Source organism: Prionailurus bengalensis, chromosome D3 (genome assembly GCF_016509475.1).
Source record: "Prionailurus bengalensis isolate Pbe53 chromosome D3, Fcat_Pben_1.1_paternal_pri, whole genome shotgun sequence".
Lineage (NCBI taxonomy): Eukaryota > Metazoa > Chordata > Mammalia > Carnivora > Felidae > Prionailurus > Prionailurus bengalensis.
In genome coordinates, this window is record NC_057356.1 from 63,553,249 (window position 1) to 63,576,841 (window position 23,593).

Consider the following 23,593-nt stretch of genomic DNA (forward strand, 5'->3'; position numbering starts at 1 on the left):
TGTTTATAGCAGCACTTTCAACAATAGCCAAATTATGGAAAGAGCCCAAGCGTTCATCAACTGATGGGTGGATAAAGAAGATGTGGTTTGTATATACAATGGAATATTAGTTGGCTCTAAGAATGAAATCCTGCCATTTGCAGCAATGTGGATGGAACTGGAGGGTATTATGCTAAGTGAAATAAGTCAGTCAGGGAAAGACAGATACCCTATTTTTTCACTCATATGTGGAAATTGAGAAATTTAACAGAAGACCATGGGGAAAAGGAAGGGGAAAAGTAGTTATAAACAGAGAGGGAGGGAGATAAACATAAGAGACACTTAAATACAGAAAACAAACTGAAGGTTGATGGGGGGGTGGTGGAGGAGAGGGGAAAATAGGTGATGGGCATTGAGGAGGGCACTTGTTGCGATGACAACTGGGTGTTGTATGTAAGTGATGAATCACGGGAATCTACCCCCCAAACCAAGAGCACACTGTATATACTGTATGCTAGTAATCTTGATAACATGATGTTAAAAAATACTTTATTACATGGAATGACATTTAACCTACTCAATCTTCTTGTAATTTGGCTTAAATTTCCCCTGAAAAGAAGTATATTTTCCCTTGGATAATGCAGCTCTTTCAAGTAACTGGAATAATTTCCCCACTCTAAATAGCCCCAATGGCTTCAGCCCTCCTCTTCTACCATAAGCCCATTGTCCTAATATCCCTCAGAACAAATGAGTTTGCTAATATATGGACTTCGAATAGTCTTAATAAATCTCATAAATATAGAAACAGACTACGTATTGCCAGGGGCATATACCAATGTACCAGTTAATGTAGTGTTTTTAAATAGTTATATCAAAGAGATGAAATAGAACATTTAAACATATAAATCCTTTAAGTACAAAAGGAAAATAACATAATGAAGATCTGTGAACCTATGATCCAGGCTCTCAACTATTAATATTCTCTTATATTTAATCAGAACTCTATGAAACATGGCTCATTACATATAATAGTTGAAGTCCACTTTGTCGCTTTCCCCTTCCCACTGGAGAGGTAGTCACTAGCTTAAACATATCCCAAAAGTTTATCACATTCTAAGTAACAAAGCAAAATTATATATGTATCAAATAATCTCAGACTACGTTTTGTGCAATTGTATTAGACATCAATAAAATGTATAAAAACTTATGTGAAAAGAATGCCTACTCACACATCAACTGCAACATGCTGTTTCAGCTAAATGAGTTCTCAAATCTACAACTGCACTACTTTTTGACATAGCACGTACTCACAGAGGTGCATTAAAGTTTCCCATTATACATGCTTTTGGATTTATGTGTTTTGGATTCACATTGTCTTGAATATAGACCAGAAATTATCTTTGATTATTCTTCCATTACAAAAGGACACTTTCACACCTTATTAATGCTTTTTTGCAATAAAATCTGTTCTGTCTGATATTAATACAGGTATGCCCACTTTAAGGTTGGTTATATTTTGCTTATTTTTTTTTCTAATCATTGTTTGATTTGCCACCTTTCTGTTTTCTTATGTATCTTTTAAACCAAAGAAGTTTTTGTCCTTGTTCTTATCTATACATTTGTAAATTAATGCATTAGATTGTGATGCATCTTGCTTATGTCACCCATTCTGCCTGTCTCTAGCCTTGGTTCCATGAGCATATTTGCTGAGTAGATCTTCCTTTTTTACCTCACTACATTTTTCTAATAAAAATTATCATCATATTAGGGTCTAAGACAAGTTTTACATACATCTGAGGAATAAACTAATTTTATCATCTTAGATGGCAATATTACATCTACATTTATATTTTTATATTTAAAACATTATGGGAATGTTGAAATATTCTGTTGGCAAAGAGTCACACTAGCCTTCCAATTCTTTTCTTATTTAATCCCCCATCGCTATTGTGAATTTGTTCTTGTCCTGTTTGAATTGTTAAACTCTTCTTTGTGATAAATGGATTTGAGATTAAAGCCTAAACTAGACTCAAAGGTTAGAGAAAGCTATGAAAATTACCTACCTGACCAGCAGTGTCCAAAATGTCCAAATAAGCTGGCTCATTGTCAATTCTAACCTGGGTCTTATAAGCATCTTCTGAAAAACACAAGACAGAATTTATACTCAAATATATTAATCTGAAAGGCATGATTTTTAGATTTCATAACCAAGAATTTCTAAATAGGTTAACTAAATAAAAGAATCAGAGATTCTAGTTGAGTACACAAAGTGAGAAGAATAACCCAGGAAAATATAGGAAAGAATTTCTGCTTTAAGATTTATTTCTCCTTCATTAGGACAATATTATGATTTGAGGTACCTTGGTCATATTACCTACAGAACAAATTGTGAAACACATTTATCAGTCTGTTCTTCATCATGCACTGCATATTCGCATCACAACATCCTATTCAATGCAAGACTGAAAGCTTTTCCTCTAAGATCAGGAACAAGACAAGTATGTCTACTTTAATCACTTCTATTTAACATAGTTCTAAAGTCCTAGCCAGAGCAATGAGGTAAGAAAAATAAATAAAAATCATCCAAATTGGAAGAGAAGCAGTAGAATATTCTATTTACAGATAGCATGATTTTATAAATAGAAAGCTCTAAAGATTCCATGGGGCTAGGGGAAGGGAGGACTTTTGGAACTTCTAATAAATTCAGCAGTTACAGGATACAAAAACACGAAAAGTCAGTTGTGTTTCTATACACTGATGATAAACAATCTAAAAGAAAACAAAATGTTTCCATTTGTAATAGCACAAAAAGGAATAAAATACTTAGGAATAAACTTAACCAAGAAGGTAAAGAATTGTACACCAAAAATTGTAAGAAGTTTTAATATGTTGTGTACTTGTTAACTTATACACGCCTATATACTCTGGATTCTAAACACTTATAAATGATATGTAAATATTTTTTTCCTATTCTGTAGGTTTTTAAAATTTATTAACAATGGCATTTGATGCAAATTTTCTAATCTTTATGAAGTATAATTTTCTTTATTGTTCATGTGTTTGGTGTTCTAAGTATCTATTCTAAAATTCAAGGTCATGAATATTTAACTCTATGTTTTCTTCTAAGTGTTCTATAATTTTAGCTTTTTGCCTATACGTTATTGATCCATTTTCAGTTTGTTGTTGTTGTTTTGTTCAATATGTTTGGTAAGGGTATTCATTCTTCTGCATACAATTCTGATTTTTTTGTTGTTGTTTCTGTAAGTTTGGTACTAAGTTCCCTATTTTAATTTCTTATTTGAGTAAACTCTTGGTTAATATAGCTAAAAGTTTGTCAATTTTGTTCATCTTTTTAAAGAAGTAACAGTATAATTTATTTTCTCCTTTTTTTTTTTTTTTCGTATTCTCTATTTACCTCTCTTCTAATCTTTAGTATTTCCTTCCTTCTATTTGCTTTGGGTTTAATGACTTCCCCACCACCCAATTACTTTCTTTTTTTAAAAATTTTCTTTCTTTTTTTTATTTGAGAGAGAGATAGAGAAACCCAAGCAGGCTCTGTGCTGCCAGCACAGCTGATGCAGGACTCAAACTCACAAACTGTGAGATCATGACCTGAGGCAAAGTCAGATGTTTAAATGACTGAGCCACCCAGGTGCCCCATCCACCATTTATATTTTAAGTAAAGAGCAAACGGAACCACTACTAACAGCATTTAGGACAGCATTGAATTTTGGCACAATTTCAACAATTATTCATACTGTTGGCTTTGAACCACATATGATTTTTGGAACCTTCTGGTTTAGAAAATAGTAATGGTCAACCAAGGAGGCACTTTTTAAACACACAGTACTGAGAACTTCCCCCAAACTAAGTTTTCGCTAGGTGCTGGAGATGCGAAGATGTACAAACACATGCACACACACGATCCTGGTCTCTACTCTCAAGAACTTAAACAATCACAGCGGAAGACACACATATATGCAATGGGATGTTAAGATCGAAAAACTTAGAGGCACATAAGCCTACCTCTTCAAGGAAAAGTCATACCTTATGACTGTGCTCCAGAAAGAAAATTGTGGGAAGTATAATCTGCAGGCTGGTCAATCAGGTGTGGTTTCAGCAACTACTGACCATTCTGTGACACCATTCAGTATATGAGCAACCACACAGCCTTTCTATTTTCTATTCCACTGCTCTTTGTATTTTCACTGATCTGCCTTTTACACATGAGAAATCGTGTGGATATTTTTTTTAATGCATAGGGTTGTTTTTCAATTTCATAGGGAAATAAGAATAGCTACTCTGAAAGGATGCTGTGACCTAAGAATCATATGTGAGTCTTTCAGATTTCATGTTTGTTTATTTAAACTCAAAGGCCCCAAAAAGAGCCTGCTGAGGCCAGGAGCATGCTGAGTAATCCAGACAAGAACTGCTCTGTGTGATTATCTGAGCCCTAGATAAACCCAGCACATGAAACATATATCAAATAAAAGCTTCTCTTGGGATCAGAAAACCCCTTCAAAGAGACTTGATGTGAATTGGCTGGAAATTAAGTCAGGCCTTCTATCCAAGATTTCTTTCTCTCTTTTAAGAAGTGTCTATCACAGTACACATTCCAGTGTTGTGAATCTAGGTCACCTCCCTGGCCTCCATAGAAACTAATCCCTTTCATTTCCTTCCGATAAACAATCTTCCCTCCTGTTTCCATCCATCCACTCCCTTTGAGACCTCCCATGTAGAAATGCAGTGACAGAAATTCTCTCTTGAATACATATAAACACCTCCCTGAATTTCAATCATCTGCCTATAGATGCAGCCCTGAAGTGAGTTCATTTATCTTCTAAAGCAAGAGGCCAAATGTATATATACAAAGCTTTATCAGGCAGAAATAATAGTAACTGCCTGCTATATTATTTGCACTGAAAAGCACAGTGGAGCCACATTCTTAGAGGTATCTCTAAAATTCCACCTTAAATTCTAAAATTCTACCTTAAAATACCACTTTAAAATTCATTTGAAAACACTGATGATTGATTGGACACCATTGCTTCTCTTAGGATGGGTCTTCTTCACTTTCCTTCTCTAAAATTTTACAGGCAGAAGCCACCAAAGACCTGTATAAAGCCTCACATCCATCACTAAATACTGCTGTTATAATTGGCCAACCACTTAATCTTACTTGTAATATGGAGTTAATTGACTACATACTAGTAAATGCACAGGTGTTCTAGAAGGATCAACTAAAGTGGAATATAACAATGGTGCTTTAAAAAGGAAAGAGAGTGGGGCGCCTGGGTGGCGCAGTCGGTTAAGCGTCCGACTTCAGCCAGGTCACGATCTCGCGGTCCGTGAGTTCGAGCCCCGCGTCAGGCTCTGGGCTGATGGCTTGGAGCCTGGAGCCTGTTTCCGATTCTGTGTCTCCCTCTCTCTCTGCCCCTACCCCGTTCATGCTCTGTCTCTCTCTGTCCCAAAAATAAATAAACGTTGAAAAAAAAATTTTTTTTAAAAAGGAAAGAGAGAGGGAGGGAGAGAGAGAGAGAGCATGAGAGAGAGAAAAAATAGAAAAGAAAGAGGAAGTAAGGAAGAAAAAAAGACCACAATTTAAACCCAAGCCATGTTATATAGTAACTATATTGCTTTAAGTTTAAATTATATTAAAACTAAATCACTTCTACTTCTGCCATTTCTATTTACCCATGTGGTCAATTTCCCCGCTCCACTTCCCCGCACCCCGCCAACCCAACTAATAAATCAGACAATTTGGTAGTATATGTTTACAATAATCTTCCAAAATATAAGGTCTATAATTAAAAAAACATTAAGATGTTCTGAATAATCTATACAAAAATTTATTTAATTCTTTTGCAGAATATATTCAAATACCTTTAAGATAGTTGTAAATGCAAGATTTGGATATATTAAAACCACAATATGTAACTGAGAAAATATTAGGTTATTGTTGAATTTTCACTAGAGGACTTTATTTGAGAGAGAGAGACAGAGACAGCGTGAGCAGGGGAGAGGGAGAGAGAGAGGCAGAGAAAGAGAGGCAGAGTGAGAGAAAGGGAGGGAATCTTAAGCAGGCTCTATGCTCAGCACAGGACCTGATAGGGGGCTTGATTCCAGGACCCTGGGATCATGACTTGAGATGAAATCAAGAGTTGGATGTTCAACCAACTGAGTTACCCAGGTGCCCCTCACTAGAAGACTTTTTTGAAAATCTTAAGATACTTGAAAAATTCTTACATGGTTTGCCTGAAAACCTGAATGTGTAAATAACTGGCCTTACACTGAAGATATGTTTCTGTAACTCTGAGGTAGTAGACATCTCTAAGATATTAATCATTAACCCAATTAAAAAAATACAACATGAAGGTTCAGGTTCAGATAATTTATAAGAACTTTCTCAATTACTTAAGCAAATCATCTTAATTGTGTGTTTATATGTATATAAAGCAGAAGCATCTTAGAACACAGTGTACTAGAAATTTTCTCTTGAGCAGAAAGAGAAACTAAACCAGTACTGATACAAATCCAATATATCAATATATTTACCAATAATGACATCAATATGTGCTTGAGTGTGTAATCTGTGCTACATACTCTGACAGGCACAGAATCTACCATGTTGAAAAAGACAGCTGATTTCTATCCACATAGTTTATAATCTTGGGAGAATACATGAAAATAAACAGGTAATTCAACTGTATTGTAATGAGTGTTAAATTAGAAACATTTGAAATGTACTTATTTAGGAAGACAGCAGAAGACACCCAGAGGAGCTCAAGCTGAGCTGAAGTCAATCCTCAAAAGTAACAGATAGAAAACAGAGTTTGGAAGGGGGAGGACTGGTGAGAGGCCAAGAAAGAAAGGGAATTGCATTGATGCTAGCACAGCCCATCCTCTTGAACATAAATATTCAGTGAAATCTAATAAGGGTATATAAGCTTGCTGGATTTGAAAATGTTTTTGAAAACTGGCTGAACTTAGCTTCAGAGAAGACTAAAAGTTTATGAGAACATACTTCCCCACCATGGAAATAAGGGCTGAAGAAAGGGGTGTCATTAAAAAGTAAATCCTGGAAATACACGGGAATTATAGGGCAGAGTTTAGACTTTTTATTATGCTTTAAAATTGAGGAGTAAGCCAAGTTTATTTAGGTCTGGGAAGAGTAAGGGGTGATGATATCTGAGTTACACAGCAATTGAAATCTTTCCTATAGACAGATTTTAGTGTGGTAGTTCATACCAATCAACATTTCCCTGCTGCTCCCAGGAAAATACCCAATGTCACTGCTCTGGGAAGTTTAACTCCAAGGGGACAACCATATACATTATATAGGGTCCTCAGGTAGATTTTCCACAGTAAACCTATTGAGGTGGTACAAGCTATAGTGCTTCCTTTGGAATAACAGACACTACCTGGAGATTTGCACCTGCAGATGGCCATTACTGAGAGAGGCCATTCTAAACAATGGCTTCTCATAGCAAGGATAAGCCAACAGAGAGGTCTTTCAAAAGAGTTAATAGTCATCATTAGTGAGTAGACCTGCAGCAGCTTGGCAAGAGCAGCAAAATCAATGTTCTTTCCCAAAACTGTCATGAACAGAAAATATTTCAGGACATCCACATCCTTTCAATGTTAGAGCCTTCTAACACTTTCTTTTCAGCCAGATAGAGGGGTTCTTGAGAAACCTGATTCCTTGGCTCTCTTCTGCTAAACAGAAATGAGAGGTAACGGGGTTGAGCTAGAGGCACTGACACTGAGTGCTTCAAGTCCTTTGTCTCTGCCTCACTTCTTGTTTTGGGGGTGAGGAAAAGAAAAGAGTAGATGTTCTCCTCTCCCTAGTTCCTTCAGAAAGAAATGAGGACATCTTGTTCTACCTTTCTTTCCCCCATTTACCATAATCATGATGAATGACTGCATAATCCTATGGCCATGATCTGTAAAATGGTTGTGTCCCAGAGTATTCTAAGATAGAATGTGTTTAAATACAGATTATCTCTTCACAGAAAAAACTAACTTTTATGGTTAGATCAGTTGTGGGAGTCCCATAGTTCTGCCAGTTCTTCACCTTCCCTCAATGGACACCTCCAGAAGGGTTCCAAGGAGCTTTTGGAGCTCAGATACAATATGAGCCACATCTAGTGGCAGAGTTTTGGTTTAAACCAAGACTGTGGTTTCTGGGAAGATGAAATAGATGTCCCTATGCCTCCTGCTACATAAAATAAAACCATGAAAACTGTACCTAGAACAAGCTTAAGATGACTCTGAAAGTTGGGAAGGAAAAGACAGCCTGGCTAGGAACTCTGAGATCCAAGGAATAGCCGTGTAGTGAGTTCTCTAGGTTTTCTTCTTTTTGCCTCACAAATTTGAAACTGAAGAAGATGGCAGCCTGGAAACACTAATGGGTACAGACAAAACAAAAAAGCCCAGGAGAAACCAAGTGCAGCCTAGCAAGACAGAAAACATTTAGACTATAACAGATCTAACAGTGAACCAATTTAGAACACTTCAAAAAATTAAATACTGAGGTTTAAACAAAACATATGCAGGCTTTATATGCTAAAAGCCCTTAACACTGATGAATGAAACTTAAAAATCTAAAGGCAATAGCATATCATTTTCATGGCTTAGAGGACTCAACATTGTAAAGATGTTGATTCTCCACAAATTGGTGTAAAGACAACACAATGCCTATCAAAATTTTGGAACACTCAGGGGCGCCTGGGTGGCGCAGTCGGTTAAGTGTCCGACTTCAGCCAGGTCACGATCTTGCGGTCTGTGAGTTCGAGCCCCGCGTCAGGCTCTGGGCTGATGGCTCAGAGTCTGGAGCCTGTTTCTGATTCTGTGTCTCCCTCTCTCTCTGCCCCTCCCCCGTTCATGCTCTGTCTCTCTCTGTCCCAAAAATAAATAAAAAACGTTGAAAAAAAAATTAAAAAAAAAATTTTGGAACACTCATATGTATGTGTGGACATGGGCACCATTTTTAACAGTTTTTTTATGAGAAGAACAAAAAAAAAACTAGAAAAACTAAAACATTTTTAGAAAGCAAAGTAGGAAAAATCAGGTTTCCTGAATTCATGACTTACTGTATAGCTATAGTAATCAAGACTACATAGTATTGACACATAGCTCAATAAAACGGAACAGAGAACTCAGAAATAAACATTCAAAAGTGTAACTACATTTTGACAAAAGTGCAAAAGTAATTTAGTGAAGAAAAGAGAGCCTTTTCAACAAATGGCATAGGAAAAGTTTTACATTGGTAAAAACAAGCAAACCTCTAACTCAGGATCACATTTTATAGAAAAATCAATCTAAAATGGATCAGAAGCTTGAACATAAAACAATCAAACTTTTAGAAGACACATAGGAAAAATCTTCAAGATCCAAGGCCAGGAAAAATCTTAGACCTGACACACAAAGTCCATAAAAGGAAAAGTTTATAAATTAGACTTCAAAATTTTAAAACAGATTTTGCTCTATAAAAGACCCCATTAAGAAGATAAAAAGAGAAGCTAGAATAGGAGAAAATATTTGCAAACCTGATATCTGACCAAGGACTACTATTTAGCATATACAAAGAACTCTCAAATCTTAAGAACAATCCATTTAGAAAGTGGAAAAAAAAGACATGAATAGACATTCCATGAAATATGATACACAGATGGCAAATAAGCACATAAAACATGTTCAACATCATTAGCTTTAGCTGGCATCATGGGCATGCCACCTGTTCAGTCACACAGTACTCTACGCTTACAAGAATCCATGCTTTGTTTGATGCTCTACGATCACTGTTTGTAATTCTCAATTTTAGAATAAGAAGTCTGCATTTTTTCCACTGGATCCAGAAAATTAAATAGTTTATCCTGATACAATAATGTGGGGAAAATGACCAATAGCTCTAATATTGAAATAAGAATCCAAACCAAAGTGGGTAAATTAGAGAAAGTTTTTAAAAATTTGGAATTCAAATTAAAGGTACTAGGACACAGTGACACTGATGGTGGAAAAGAAGAATGAATACCAAGTGAATGACTTCCAAATGTGAATATAATTGGAAGATAAGACTCCACAGACCAGTGTCTTAGATGTTTCAGGATAGAATCCAATTCATTCTGGAGATACTACCAGAAGATAATGGAAGTAGAAGTCCCTTTCCTTTTGTTAAAAAAAGAAAAAATTACTAGCCTTAGGTAAGTGCAAATTAAAATCACAATGAACTATTATTACATACCTATCAGAATGGCTTTGAAAAAGTGACAACTGGGGTGCCTGGGTGGCTCAGTCGGTTAAGTGTCCTACTTTGGGTCAGGTCATGATCTCATGGTTCCTGGGTTCAAGCCCTGCATCAGGCTCTGTGCTGACAGCTCAGAGCCTGAAGCCTACTTCAGATTCTGTGTCTCCCTCTCTCTCTCTCTGCCCCTCCCCACTCATGCTATACCTTTGTCTCTCAAAATTGAATAAATGTTAAAAAAATTTTTTTAAATGGCAACCCTTAATGCTGGTAAGAATGTGGAAACATGGGGGCGCCTGGGTGGTGCAGTCGGTTAAGTGTCCGACTTCAGCCAGGTCATGATCCCGCGGTCCGTGAGTTCGAGCCCCGCGTCGGGCTCTGGGCTGATGGCTCAGAGCCTGGAGCCTGGTTCCGATTCTGTGTCTCCCTCTTTCTCTGCCCCTCCCCCATTCATGCTCTGTCTCTCTCTGTCCCAAAAATAAATAAACGTTGAAAAAAAAATTAAAAAAAAGAATGTGGAAACATGAAATACGAATGTGGAAACTCATAAAATTTTACAGTGTATATTTTTAAAAATATATTACACATGTATTTATTTTCCACATGTAATATGTAAAGCAGCAATTGTAGTCTTGGATTTATTACAGAGAAATGAAGACTTATGTTCACATAAAGACACACTATTTTTTTCCCGTTTGTAGTAGCTTTATTCATAATAGCCAAAAATGTGAAACATGTTAAGTACCCTTCAATAGTTACACAATCTGTGGTACATCCATATCATAGACTATTATTCAACAATAAAAAAAATGAATGTAAGGTTGATACATCCAATAGCCTAGATGAATCTCCACCAGAATTATGCGAATTGAAACAAGCTAATCCACAAAGTTTCCATATTCTAGGATTCTATTTTTATAATACTCTTGAAGTGACACAATTATAGATATGGATGACAGATTAATGGTTGCCAGGCATTATGGAGGGAGTGGGTGTTGTTTTCAAAGTCCACATAAAGGATCATTGTAGTCATGAAAATGTTCTGTATCTTGAATATATCTGTATCTTGATTGTGATGTTGTACTATGGTTTGAGAAGTGCTACCATTGAGGGGAACTGGGGAAGGGGAGAGGATCTATATCTTACAGTGCCATTTGAATTTATAATTATTTCAGATGAAAAAAATAGACCTATCAATATCTTCTTATGTATAAAGAATTCCAAAACCTCAAAAACTTTTTAGCAAACTAGGCATCAAAGCAGATTGCTTTATCTTTAGTAATAAGTGGCTAAACAAAAAGCAAACTTTATGATCACTGGACAAATATTAAAACCATTCACTCTGAGACTGGATACACAATGAGAATAGTGATTATAAATACTTTTATTTACTTTATGCTGGTGGTTCCACCTGTTCAGCTAGACAAAAATATGTAAAAAAAAAAAAAAAAAAAAAAAAAGAAACTCAAAAAGGGAAAATGTCACCATTCACAGAAAAATGTCTGTTGGGTATATAAAATATTTCAAAGACTCTACAGATAATTTTGTAGATTGAATCAATCAATTTAGTAAGTTTTCTGGCAACAAGGTCAATACAGGAAAAAAAAGTCATTTTTGTACACAATCAGCAAATAGAATAAATGAAATTATTGTATTAAATACTGTCAAAAATATCAAATCTCAAAGAATAAATCTTGCAAAAGTTTTGCAAGACTTCTACTTAGGAAGTTGTAGGACATGAGAAAAATTAAAGATGACATAAGTAGAAGCATAGGTCCTAATTATGTATTGGTAGATTAAATATTTTGATGAGGCCTGATTTCCCCTAATTGATCTATAAATACATACCAAACAGACTTAGGTGGTGGGCAAATGTGACTAGATTCACCAACTGATTTGAAGTAAATATGGAAATTAAAATGGACAAAAATATCTGAGAATCTCAAAAAAGAACATAAGCTGTAGATCACAATTTAGTGTTAATCTACAGCAATTAGAACAAGGTGATTTTGGCACATAGAAAAATAAGCCGACAAAATGAAAATGCACACACAAACGAACACTTTAAGGAAACAGAAATGGCATTTCAGAGCAGTAGAAAAGTAGAAAATATTGAAAATAAAATATTTTCAACAAGTAGCACCATTGAATAGGTATAAATATCGAAGATAATGGAAGCTGATTGCTATCTTACAATATACACAGAAATCAATTCTAGTTGGATTGTAGGTATAAATATGCAAAACAAAACAAAACTTCTAGGAGATAATGTAGGAGAATACCTTCATGGTTTGGAATACTAAGACCTCTCAAAAACTTATATGAACACTAACTATAAAATAAAAGATTGACAAATTAGAATACATTTGTTAAAACTGAGTACACTAAAACAGATCAGTTTATCACAGGCTCTATGAAGAGACGGCAAATGTAAGCCCTAGTGTGGAATAAAGTATATGTGTCAACAAAGACTCATATCCAGAATGTATAATGAATTTCTACAAGTCACTCAGAAAGAGGCAATCTTCTCCAATAAAAAGTGGGCAAGATATTGAGGTTCTTTGTTTTAAGTAATAACATTTATTACTATCATTCATTAAGCACTGAAATTGTGCTTGCTTCAGAAATATATAAATATTTTACATTCATTATGTCATTTATATCTTGTAATAGCTATGAAGAACTCTTCTCACGTCCAATTACAGATGAGAAGTTAAAGGTCATTAGAAGTTATGTCATTTGCCTATTATCACACAACTTGTAAAAAGCACGCTATTTTAGAAAATTTTTCACTTATCCACTTATAGATACTAGGTACTAGGGATACAAAGTTCAGTAATATATTGTCCTTGTCATTAAATGAGGGCAAAACAGAAGAATAACAAAATCCACTTAAAGTTGGAGGTTGGTAAATAGGCCAAGACTTCATAGGACAGCTGACCTTTGGGCTATCTTAAAGTTATCTCACTCAGAAGGGTAAGGAAAGAAAAGAGTATCCTAGGTGGAGAGATTAGTATCAAAATGTATGAAGTCTCTTCCTCTTTCTTGGGGTGAGGGGGCATTGATATTGACACCAGGTATTGAGGAGATAATAGGGTAAAAAAATAGATGCTTCCCAAATTTGCTTAGGACCATGCTAACTTTCCAATTTAAAATTTTTACATTCAACTTTAAATTTTAAAATGTTCCAATTTTAGTAAATGTAAAGTAAGCACCATTCAGATGGCTAACAAATTTAAAGCTGTACAAACATATTAATAATCAGTAAAAAAGCAACCACATAATGCCGGGGTGCCTAATTGGTTCAGTCTGTTAAGTGCCTGATTCTTGATTTCGGCTCAGTTCATGATCTCACAGTTCATGGGAGTAAGCCCCATGCCAGTCTCTGTGCTGACAGCAGAGAGCCTGCTTGGGACTCTTTCTCTCCCTCTCTCTGCCTCTCCCCCACTCACATGCACACTCTCTCAAAATACATACACTTAAAAATCACTACATGATACAAATGTCAAAATAGAAGAACAGGTTTAAAAAACAGACAATACCAAATAGTGAACGTGTGGAGCCAAGGAGAATGATCATCTACTACAGGTGATACATAAACAGAAAATTACTTGGGACTGTCTACCAAAGCTCATCATACCTATAACTTACATGTTAGATAGATTGTTGGTCTCCATTCTTCTCTGTACAGATAGTATATCTGTACACTCTTACCATGACCTTATAGTGGGTAGAGTGTACTTACTCACTGGTTTTAGGCTTGATCATGTGACTTACTTTGGCCAATGGAATGCAAATAGATGTGATGTGAGTAGAGGCATGAAAACACACACATGCAGTGGAGCTCATGCTCTTTTGATTCTCCCATCACCATGAGGTTATGCCCTGAGATACCCACTGGTTTAAGAAGATATATACCAATCTGAAGATAAGACATTCCAACTAACAGAGGTGTATGGGGGACAAATACATTTTTTTAAATCAGATTTGGGGCAGTTATAAGCAATTTCATTCATCAGGAATACATGCACATGTGCAATTATACAAGTGCACAAAAGCCATGAATGAGTATGTTTACAACAGTATTATTCATACTATCTCTAAACTGCACAAAACCCAGACTTCATCAGTAGTATAATATACAAATAAATTCTAGTTTACTCATACAGCAGATTCTTTTTGTTTGAAATGTAGATAGCCACAGCATACAACATGCCTGAATCTAATAATCCGTTTTGAAAAAGCTAGACATGTTTCTATTTATATAAAATAGAAAACTAAACATCTAAACTAAGATATATTTATTGGAAAATAATTTCTTATCCAGAGTGGAATATTATTTGGATATTTACTTTGTAAAATTTCAATACTTCATATGTTTTCCTGTAAATGTATTATATTTTTAAAAGTTTTTAAAACGGAATATTTTGAGCTCAAGCGTAAAATGGGATAAAATATCCCATTCCTATTCTCTAATTGTTCATATTGTTTAAGGTAATCTAAGTAGAGAGTTAGGGGTCTCTGGGAAAAGATAAGGGGTAGCTTTCTTGACATATAAGTCACTTTAGGCCCCAGGCCCTCTTGTGATATATGCCTGACCAGTACCAGTTGTCCAAAGCACATTTCTTGCAGAACTTCCTGGAATATAAAAAAGAATAGAATCCAGTAGATAATGATTTTAAGAGAACAAAAGAATGGAAGAACAAAAAGCCACCATCAGGCCAGGAGATTAGCCTAATCATATCAGCAACAGTAATAGTGGTCAAATTCCCAGTGCTGGTTCCAGAGTAAAGACTGACCAGGCACACATTCTTAAGTTATCTTTGTAGGTTTTAAACCCCTTTGAACACTCAAATACCAGACTAAGTGAAGACAGAATTGAACCCTGCTGGTTCCTCATGACTTTGACCTGGATTCTATCACCTAAGAGGACTTTCGCCCCAAGTCCATGCTGAATTCCCCATCACACAAACCCCCTCATGAATATGTATGCACCTTTAGCTTACAACTGCCCCAGTTTTGTTGTTCATGGCAGACACTGCTTTGGGAAATATACCCTGTGTTCTCTTTTACTTCTTGTAATTAAAACCTTTTATTTTTCTATCCTTTGGCTTGGTTGTCTTTTGGCTTGACATCCACCAAGAAGGGGACCCAATTTTGGGTAACAGCAACACAATATTTGCACAAAATTAAATGATGACTTATTGTTTGGTAATGATTCTTTTTCCTTTAATCTGTATCAATTTTATCTCATGTATTAAAATGATAATTTATAAGATATTTAATATTCATATGAAATAATTTCTGACAATGCTGGTGAATACAGATTATAGAGATGGAAAACAGAATGACGCTCAAGGACGTTTCTGTCCAAAATATCTTTCTCACTGGCCTGGCATGATGCCCCAAATTCCACCCCTTCTGCCTCATTCTCTCTAGTTAAGATAAGCCATTTTATTTCCAGGAACTCTCTATTAAAATGCAATAAAACTACAGGAGAGGTAAAATATTAAGCTATTATCAAGCACAAACACCTTACTCTGAGATTACTTTTGCACAAAATTAGCTGTCATGAGAGAAAGCAGAAAAGCAGGGCCCGGGGGGCTGATCAGCCCAGATGATAAAGGGGAACTATGGGGAGGGAAACCTGCTAACAGCTGTGGGCAGAAACTGGGAGGGGAGGGTGAACAAAGGACTTGCAGGAGGCCTGTGGGCACCTGAGGACCAGAAATGACCCCAGGTTGGGGGCAGGAGCCTACTGAAGATAAACGGGCATATCAGAGGAAACTGTTCCTTCTCCCTCCTTCTTTAAACTGATGACATGATGAAGTTGTTTTGTGCCAGAAGCTTGCTAAGCATGGTGTTTTAACAACCGAACCCTAGATATATACTAAATACAAACCTGATCTGGAGGGAGAGGATATTCAAAATTCTAGTCTTGCCTCTTGTGAAGTTGGATAATCTTTACTCTGTCTGCCTCTCTAGGAATGAGAGCTGCATAAAGGAAGCTTCTATTACACTTGGAGGATTAAAAGGGGTATTTTGAGGACAATGGGCTAGAACAGTACTTCACAAACTCTTCTGTACAGACAAGTCTCCCTGGGATCTAGCTGAAGGGCTCATTCTTGATTCAGTAGGTCTGGGGCTGAGATTCTGTATTTCAAGTAAACAACCATGTCCTATCATGCGACTGGTCCCAGACCAAAGCAGTGCTGTCCAACAGAAATATGAGCTACCTTCACAGTTTAAATTTTCTGGTAGCCATAAGGAAACAAATGGAGAAACTGAATTTTTAAAATATTTATTGGGGGGGGGGTTGTGGGCAGAGAAAGAGTGAGTGAGAGAATCTCAAGCAGGCTCTGGGCTGACAGCATGGGGCAGAATCTCAGGTACCTCAAGATCATGACCTGAGACAAAATCAAGAGTTGGATGCTCAACTGACTGAGCCACCCAGGAGTCCCTGGATAAAATGAATTTTAATATGTTTAACTAAATTTGTCTAAGATATTTAACTGTGTAAGAAATATAGGAAAATGTGAGTGATCAGAGATTCTTTTTCTTGTAATCAGTTTTTGAAAGCCACTATGTATTTTACACAATAAGATACAGTAGAATTCAGTTTGGGCCAGTTGCATGTCAAGTGCAATACAGCCCCATTAACTCATAGCTACTGTACTGATTATGGCAAATCTAGAGAACAGATCAACTGTTGCAAAACCAGGTATCTCTGTAAGCTCAAAATACAAATATGGAATATTCTGTCAGTCATTGGTGGCCTTTTCATTATAGAAGAACAGGTGTGAATTTAAAATGCAAGGGCCTGTATGTTAACCACAATGTAGTCAAAAATAAAATAAAATACAAGTGAATGATGTTCCTAATTATGTTGCAAACTCCTACCCTTTATGTGCTATTTTATAATTTCCTCTACTAGAGTTCTCCAGAGGAACACAGTATGTAATATCTTTAAATAACATTCTGTTTATATCTTTAAGCTACAATCTTAATATGTGAGTAATTTTAAAGAATTGGTCCATGCAATTATAGAGACTGAGAAGTCCCAAGATCTGCAGTTGGCAAGCTGGAGACTAATAGTAAGTTGTAGTCCAAAGTAGTTGGAGTTGTAGTTCAAAGGCTGGAGAAACAGGGCAGCTCACAGTGTAAGCTATAGTCCAAGGGAAGGAAAGAATGTTTCTCCAGCTCAGTCCATCAGATAGGCAAAATTCCCTAGGCAGTCTTTGTGTTCTATCCACAGATTTAACTGATTGGATGAAGCCCACCTATGTTGGGAAGGGCAGTCTGCTTTATTCAGTCTATGACTTTAGATACTAATCTCATCCAGAAACACCCTTATAGACGCACCCAGAACATTTAACCCAATGTCTGGGCACCTGATGGCCTAGTCACGTTGACACAAAATTAACCATCACATTTCCCTTTGGAGCCTTCCTGTACTTGCCCAATGAGAAACTTTATACTCCATTTCCATAATACCTTGCGAATAGCTCTTTTAAAGGATGTTAACCATTCTGTTCTTAATAGCTTTCTTAATCTTAGCTATTTGAAAACATTGAACATGGCTTATTCATCTTTGTCTACGTGTTTTCTATCACTGAGGCAGGCACATAAGTGATCAATAAACTCAGTTTACCGTTTGTGTCTAGCACTCTGCTCAATTCTTCACATGTATAGCTTAACTTGTATATCACACTGCATATATAGCAACGTGCCCACTTTAAGTATGAAAAAAAAAGAGCAGAGGTATTAAAATTTGTAAAGTTCACAAAGTGGGAGGTGGTTGGAAACTAAACTTGGATGATTAAACACCAGAAGCTGTTTTTATTTTTCTACATTGGTTGTTTGTCAAAGATTAATCAAATGTGTAATGGATTTTACTTTGACGTTTAAGTGCTGTTTCTTAAATTGAGTGAACACACAACTTCTAAAACTGGACCAATCTTAATACTCAAATATGTAGTACTGAATCTTTCATGAAACTACATTTAGTATAAGTCCAAAAAAAAAACAAGAACAAAAACAAACACACACACACACACACACAAAAACAAAAAACAACCCAAACCCACAAAAACCAGTATAGCAGACAATTGATAAATTTGTTGTCACCCTGCATCTTTTAGGCCCTACATTCCATGATTGAAATAGAAGCAGCAATCCATTTTCCTAGCTGCCTTTGCAACAAGGCTACAGACATGTGACTTAGGTTCTGCCAAGCAGATGTGTCCAATCAAACCCTTGATTCAAATATGAGCCATATGAGGATGCCTAAGCCATGCATATCTGAATTTCTAGGAGCACTATAAAGGATGCCAACCACTACCCCCAGGCACAGAGGGAAGTAATGGTAGTATCACTACTTAATTGGGGCAAGCACAGTATAATTTAGACCTCATTCAGAACGCATATCCTTGGAATTCACTTCTGTGTCCCCTAGCAGTTATATGAATGATGTATACCTAAGTTCTTTCCAGTTGGGGGCACCTTCAAATCATTCTAGATAAGGGACTACCCACACCTCTTACAAGAAGCCTTGAGCTTGGCCACCCACCAGTCTGCCTCTTCTAGTGAGATGACCTAGCACTGATCCCACCTCCTTCTTTTAGGATTCTACACCAGGCAAGATTTCGTTTTCTCATCTTGTCCACAGCAGCATTTCTCATTTAGAGTCTGTGTGTCACCTTCAAACATCTGGTCTCCTTTTACCTTTCCACCACTCAGTGGGAGCAACCTGGGGTTTCAGAGCTATGCATTAGAGCAGAAGACAAGGGCACACAGCTGCTGATTTTTATAGTACATAATTTACATTTTACTTTCTCCCTCCTTCCTCAGGCACCAAATGTGGAAGGTATATGCCAATTTTGGAGGCTACATGACTGGCACCTGTCTCTACACATTCAGCTGCTTACAGATGTGTGTCTCTTTTCCCAAATCCTCTCTTCCTTTCCCTCTTACCTCCCCTGTTGAATTTTCGAAGAACAATGTTTAAGAAGTAAATGGATCCGGAGTTATTACCTAACAGTTCACTTCATTCTGCACGTTTATGCCAGACACAGCTGGTGATGATAATTTTGTAAACCATATGTATAATCATGGATTTACTCACTCAAAAAATATTTTGACCACTTTGTACATATTTTGTTTTGGGGCATCATGTTAACCAAACAGATATCCTCATTGCTCTCACATGTTCTTTAACCTAAAGGTAGAAAACCTAAAGTAATACACAGTGATACTCAAGTATAGTTTTTATTAAGTCAAAGTGTTCCCACCAAGTCTTGTAAAATAGCCAATGATTTGAGGGGTTCAGGGCACCCCCTGCCCCCAAGGATGTGCCACTTTGGCATGTGGATTATTTTGAGCTGAAGGCTCAAAATAATTTTCCAAACCGACTTACACTCACTGATATGCATCCTGTGTTCTCAAAACACTGGGCTATTTTTTGTTAACAAATGCCTTCTTCTACATCTCTATTATGCAAAATGCTGCTCATGCTTTAAGGCCCAGCCCAAATATTTTCTACTTTGTAAGGGTTTGCCTTGCCTGTCCTTTTCTGAATAATTAAGGTATCTCATTTCAGCTGCTCCAAACCAATTTAGCACACTTCTATGAGAACACTTAACTTCTGCTTCTGCTATGAACAGTAACATTCTTCACTACTGAACAATAGGCACTGAACAATACCTCTTCACTACTTCGACCAGTTCATATAAATCTGAAATTCAAAATGCAGGATCACATTTTCTTAAAAAAATACCACAGCTTATATATGGTATAGTTCCAGATGGTCCTGTTCCCTTAAACTCCAATGTGAAAGAAACCACCTGGAGTTATGAAAAACAAAGGCCCGGATGTGAGGAAAAGTGAGGACAGGTAATATATTTAGGTGCACATGTGCATGTCTTACTCACTTGCAGCTAGAAGAAGTGTTGGGATAAATAGGGCAGAAGAGGAGGTTTCTACTGGAGAGATAAAGTCAGGCAGTCTAACTTGGCAAATTAAGTGTGTGTTTCAAAACCAGAGATGGCCCAGATAATTATGAAGTGATTTAGGAGAAGAAATTGGATGAGAAGCTGTACTTGGCCCATGGGGACACTGGGGATTTTATCAGGAGACTTGAAGGTTTTAATTTTACTTCCTCCAAACTTTAGAGAAGATTTGCAAAAGATACAAAAGACAATAGATCCAGAAAGATGACAAAAGGAGTGTATACTGCTGATTGATGAATGGCAAAAACACCAGAATTCCTCCCCCCGCCCCCAGGAGAATCTACTGAGAATCAAAAGATAAAACTAACATTTGTAAAGAGAATGATATCCTAAGATTGTGATTAGATTTTAAAGGAGTATGTAGCTACTCCAATGGAGTGCAAATCTGTTTTAGATTAATGGCATTTTAGGCTTCTACAAAACATATGAATGGCATTTTGAACCATTGCTGTGCAGGGAAATGGGATTCAGATAGGTGTTGGACTTGTGATCTCAGTTGATAAAATGGAGAAGCATAGACTGGGACCAAATATGATTGAAGGGATTAGTAAATGTTCAAATTACTCTATCCACAATGATAAATGGTAAACTGTTTCAGTATGTATGAAGTTTTCTAGTAGTTTGCTCTATACCCTGTCATTTGCAGCAATGTGTTTTCCATTTGTTTTTTAATAGTTGTGATGAAGGTACAAAATGATACATATTCACATGGAAAGATGCTGAAAAATAGAGCAAATAGTTTAAATTATAGAATTGACATGCGAAAGGCACTTAACAGGGTTGAAAAATGGACTGTTTATAATAGTACGACATTCACTGGGGATTGATATACTTTTCTGAGAGTATTTCCTACTTCTCTTAATGTTTATGCACAGCATAGAATTTGAACTCAGTATTATCAACTATCTGAAATTTTTTCTATTGATAAGGATCCTATCATGAGTCAAGGAAGTAAGGTATTTGCAAAAACTGGACAAAGTCTCTTGGGTTGTAGCAGGTTGGGAATGGAAAGGTGCAAAAATCTCTATTTAGGACAAGGAGTTAAGGACCCATCATATTCTCTACTGGTCAGGCCACAAGTCAACTGTTTTATTCATTGCAGCAGAATGTCATTCGGAGTGGGATATTGATAGACTGATGTACACGGCTGGGAGGAGTATCTGAATTTGAGATCTTGCTATGGACGAGATTAAGGAATAGAGGATGTTCAGCCTGGAGAGGATAAAGATCATTCACTAGATGTTTAATATCTTCAGATATTTTAAGTGCTTTCCCATGGACAAGAATTAGACATTTTTATGTGTGGGGCTGTAAGGGAGGGGAAGGAAGACAAAGTGGTTCAAGGACAGGGAAAGATATATTAGCTCAATATGGGAGGGGGGAGATACCAGTAAGAAGAGTAATTGTCAAAAAATAGGATGGATTTTCTTGAAAGAAAAGGAGTACAGGCAGACATGGATTGTAGTTAAAAGAGATGCGGTAAATCGAGTTCAAACAAGAGATCCAGTCTCACTGCCCAGTTTATGATTTACTCCATCTTTTTGAGAAGGAACCACAGAAACAGATGAGCAAAATGGCCATAAGGATACTTGGGAATAGAAATTGAATGAGCAATAGTATTTACCTCATAGGGCATTTGGGGTTTTATTTGGAGGCTTAAACATTTTCATGTCTTTTAAACTTTGTTTCTCTTTATGTTACATGTCTTCTTACTGCATTTTCTTTTATCCTTTTAGCAAAGAGCCATTCTTCAGTTACCATAGGATTGAATTTTTAAAAGATCTTTTAAATATTTAATTTTTGAGAGAGAGAGAGAGAAGAAGAAGGAGGAGGAGGAGAAGGAGAGTGAGAGGGAGACACAGAATCTGAAGCAGGCTCTAGGCTGTCAGCACAGAGCCAACTGTGGGGCTCAAACTCACAAGCCTTGAGATCATGACCTGAGCTGAAGTCGGATGCTTAACCGACTGAGCCACCCAGGTGCCCCTAGGATTGAATTATTATTTTTTTTTTTTAATTTTTTTTTTTCAACGTTTATTTATTTTTGGGACGGAGAGAGACAGAGCATGAACGGGGGAGGGGCAGAGAGAGAGGGAGACACAGAATCGGAAACATTTTTCTTTTTTTTTTTTTTTAAATTTTTTTTTTTCAACTGAATTATTTTTAATCCTATCTTAGGTCTAGCAAAATTAAGATAACTATCGATCTCTTCTATCTCTGCTGCTGTTAGGGCGTGTGCACACATATCAGGACTGAAATTTCAGAGTGTCAGTAGGCACAAACAATATCAAAGGTAATTTTTAGACAAACCCAAATGTTACTGACCCAGTATTGCCCTCTTCCTGAAGATGGACCTCAAGGTACTGATAAGAGAAGGAATTGGCTTCACTTTCCAGCTGAGCCCTTGTAGGGACTAGAACATCACTGAATCACTGGAGGAGGGAATATTTTGAGCCACTTTACTTGGGGTAGAAATCATGATCCATTATAATATCTACAGTATACAGAATAATGCCCCCCCCCACCTCCATCCAGCTGCATACGTCTTGATCCTCAGAACCTATAAACACATTATATGGCAAGGGGACAATAAGGTTGCAAATAGATTTAACAACCTGACCTCAAGATAGATGCATTATCCTGGATTATCCAGATGTGCCAAATGTAACCACAAGAGCCTTTAAAGAAAAAGAGGCCAGAGGGGAGAATCGGAGAAAGACAGGACTAAGGAAGCAGGGCTAGAGAAATGCCATGTTGGCAGCTTTGAGGGTGGAGAGCTACAAGCCAACCAACATCGTCAGTCTTTAGAAGCTAAAAAGGCAAGGGAACATTCTTTCCTAGAGACTTCAAAAAGAAACGCAGCAGTGCTAATTACCTGGATCTGAGCCCAGTGAAACGTGTATCAAGACTCTGACCTCCAGAAACTTACAAGTTCGTGTTGTTTTAATTTACGTCGTTTAAAATAGTGGTTTATAATTTGTTATTGGCAGAAATAGAAAACTGGAACATCCAATCATAACTGTTATTCAAGAAACAAAGGAACATATCTAAACAAGCAAACAACTACAATTTCACCTGAATGCAGTTTTACATTTGCCAATGCTAGATTCCCCTCATTTGCACAAATGTAATTTATCTTTGAGTGAAAACACTAGGACCTCAGAATAGTTTAAGAGTAATAGAGCTGAGGGGTGGGGGAGGGGAAAATGAGTGATGGGCACTGAGAAGGGCACTTGGGATGAGCACTGGTTGTCGTACGTAAGCGATGAATCCTAGGAATCTACCCCCAAGACGGAGAGCACACTGTATACACCGTATGTTAGCTAACTTGACAATAAATTATATAATAAAAAGTTAAAAACAAAAA

At 36.7% G+C, this 23,593-nt stretch overlaps 1 protein-coding gene across 1 annotated transcript in view; it reads right to left on the reverse strand.

Annotated features, from left to right (window-relative positions):
• The window catches only part of RIT2 (Ras like without CAAX 2), a 387,132-nt gene that overhangs the window by 249,911 nt on the left and 113,628 nt on the right, over positions 1–23,593 (reverse strand). The window contains exon 3 of the mRNA XM_043558702.1: positions 2,043–2,116. Within this exon, the coding sequence (XP_043414637.1) occupies positions 2,043–2,116 (74 nt within the window). The remainder of the gene's footprint in view (positions 1–2,042; positions 2,117–23,593) is intronic.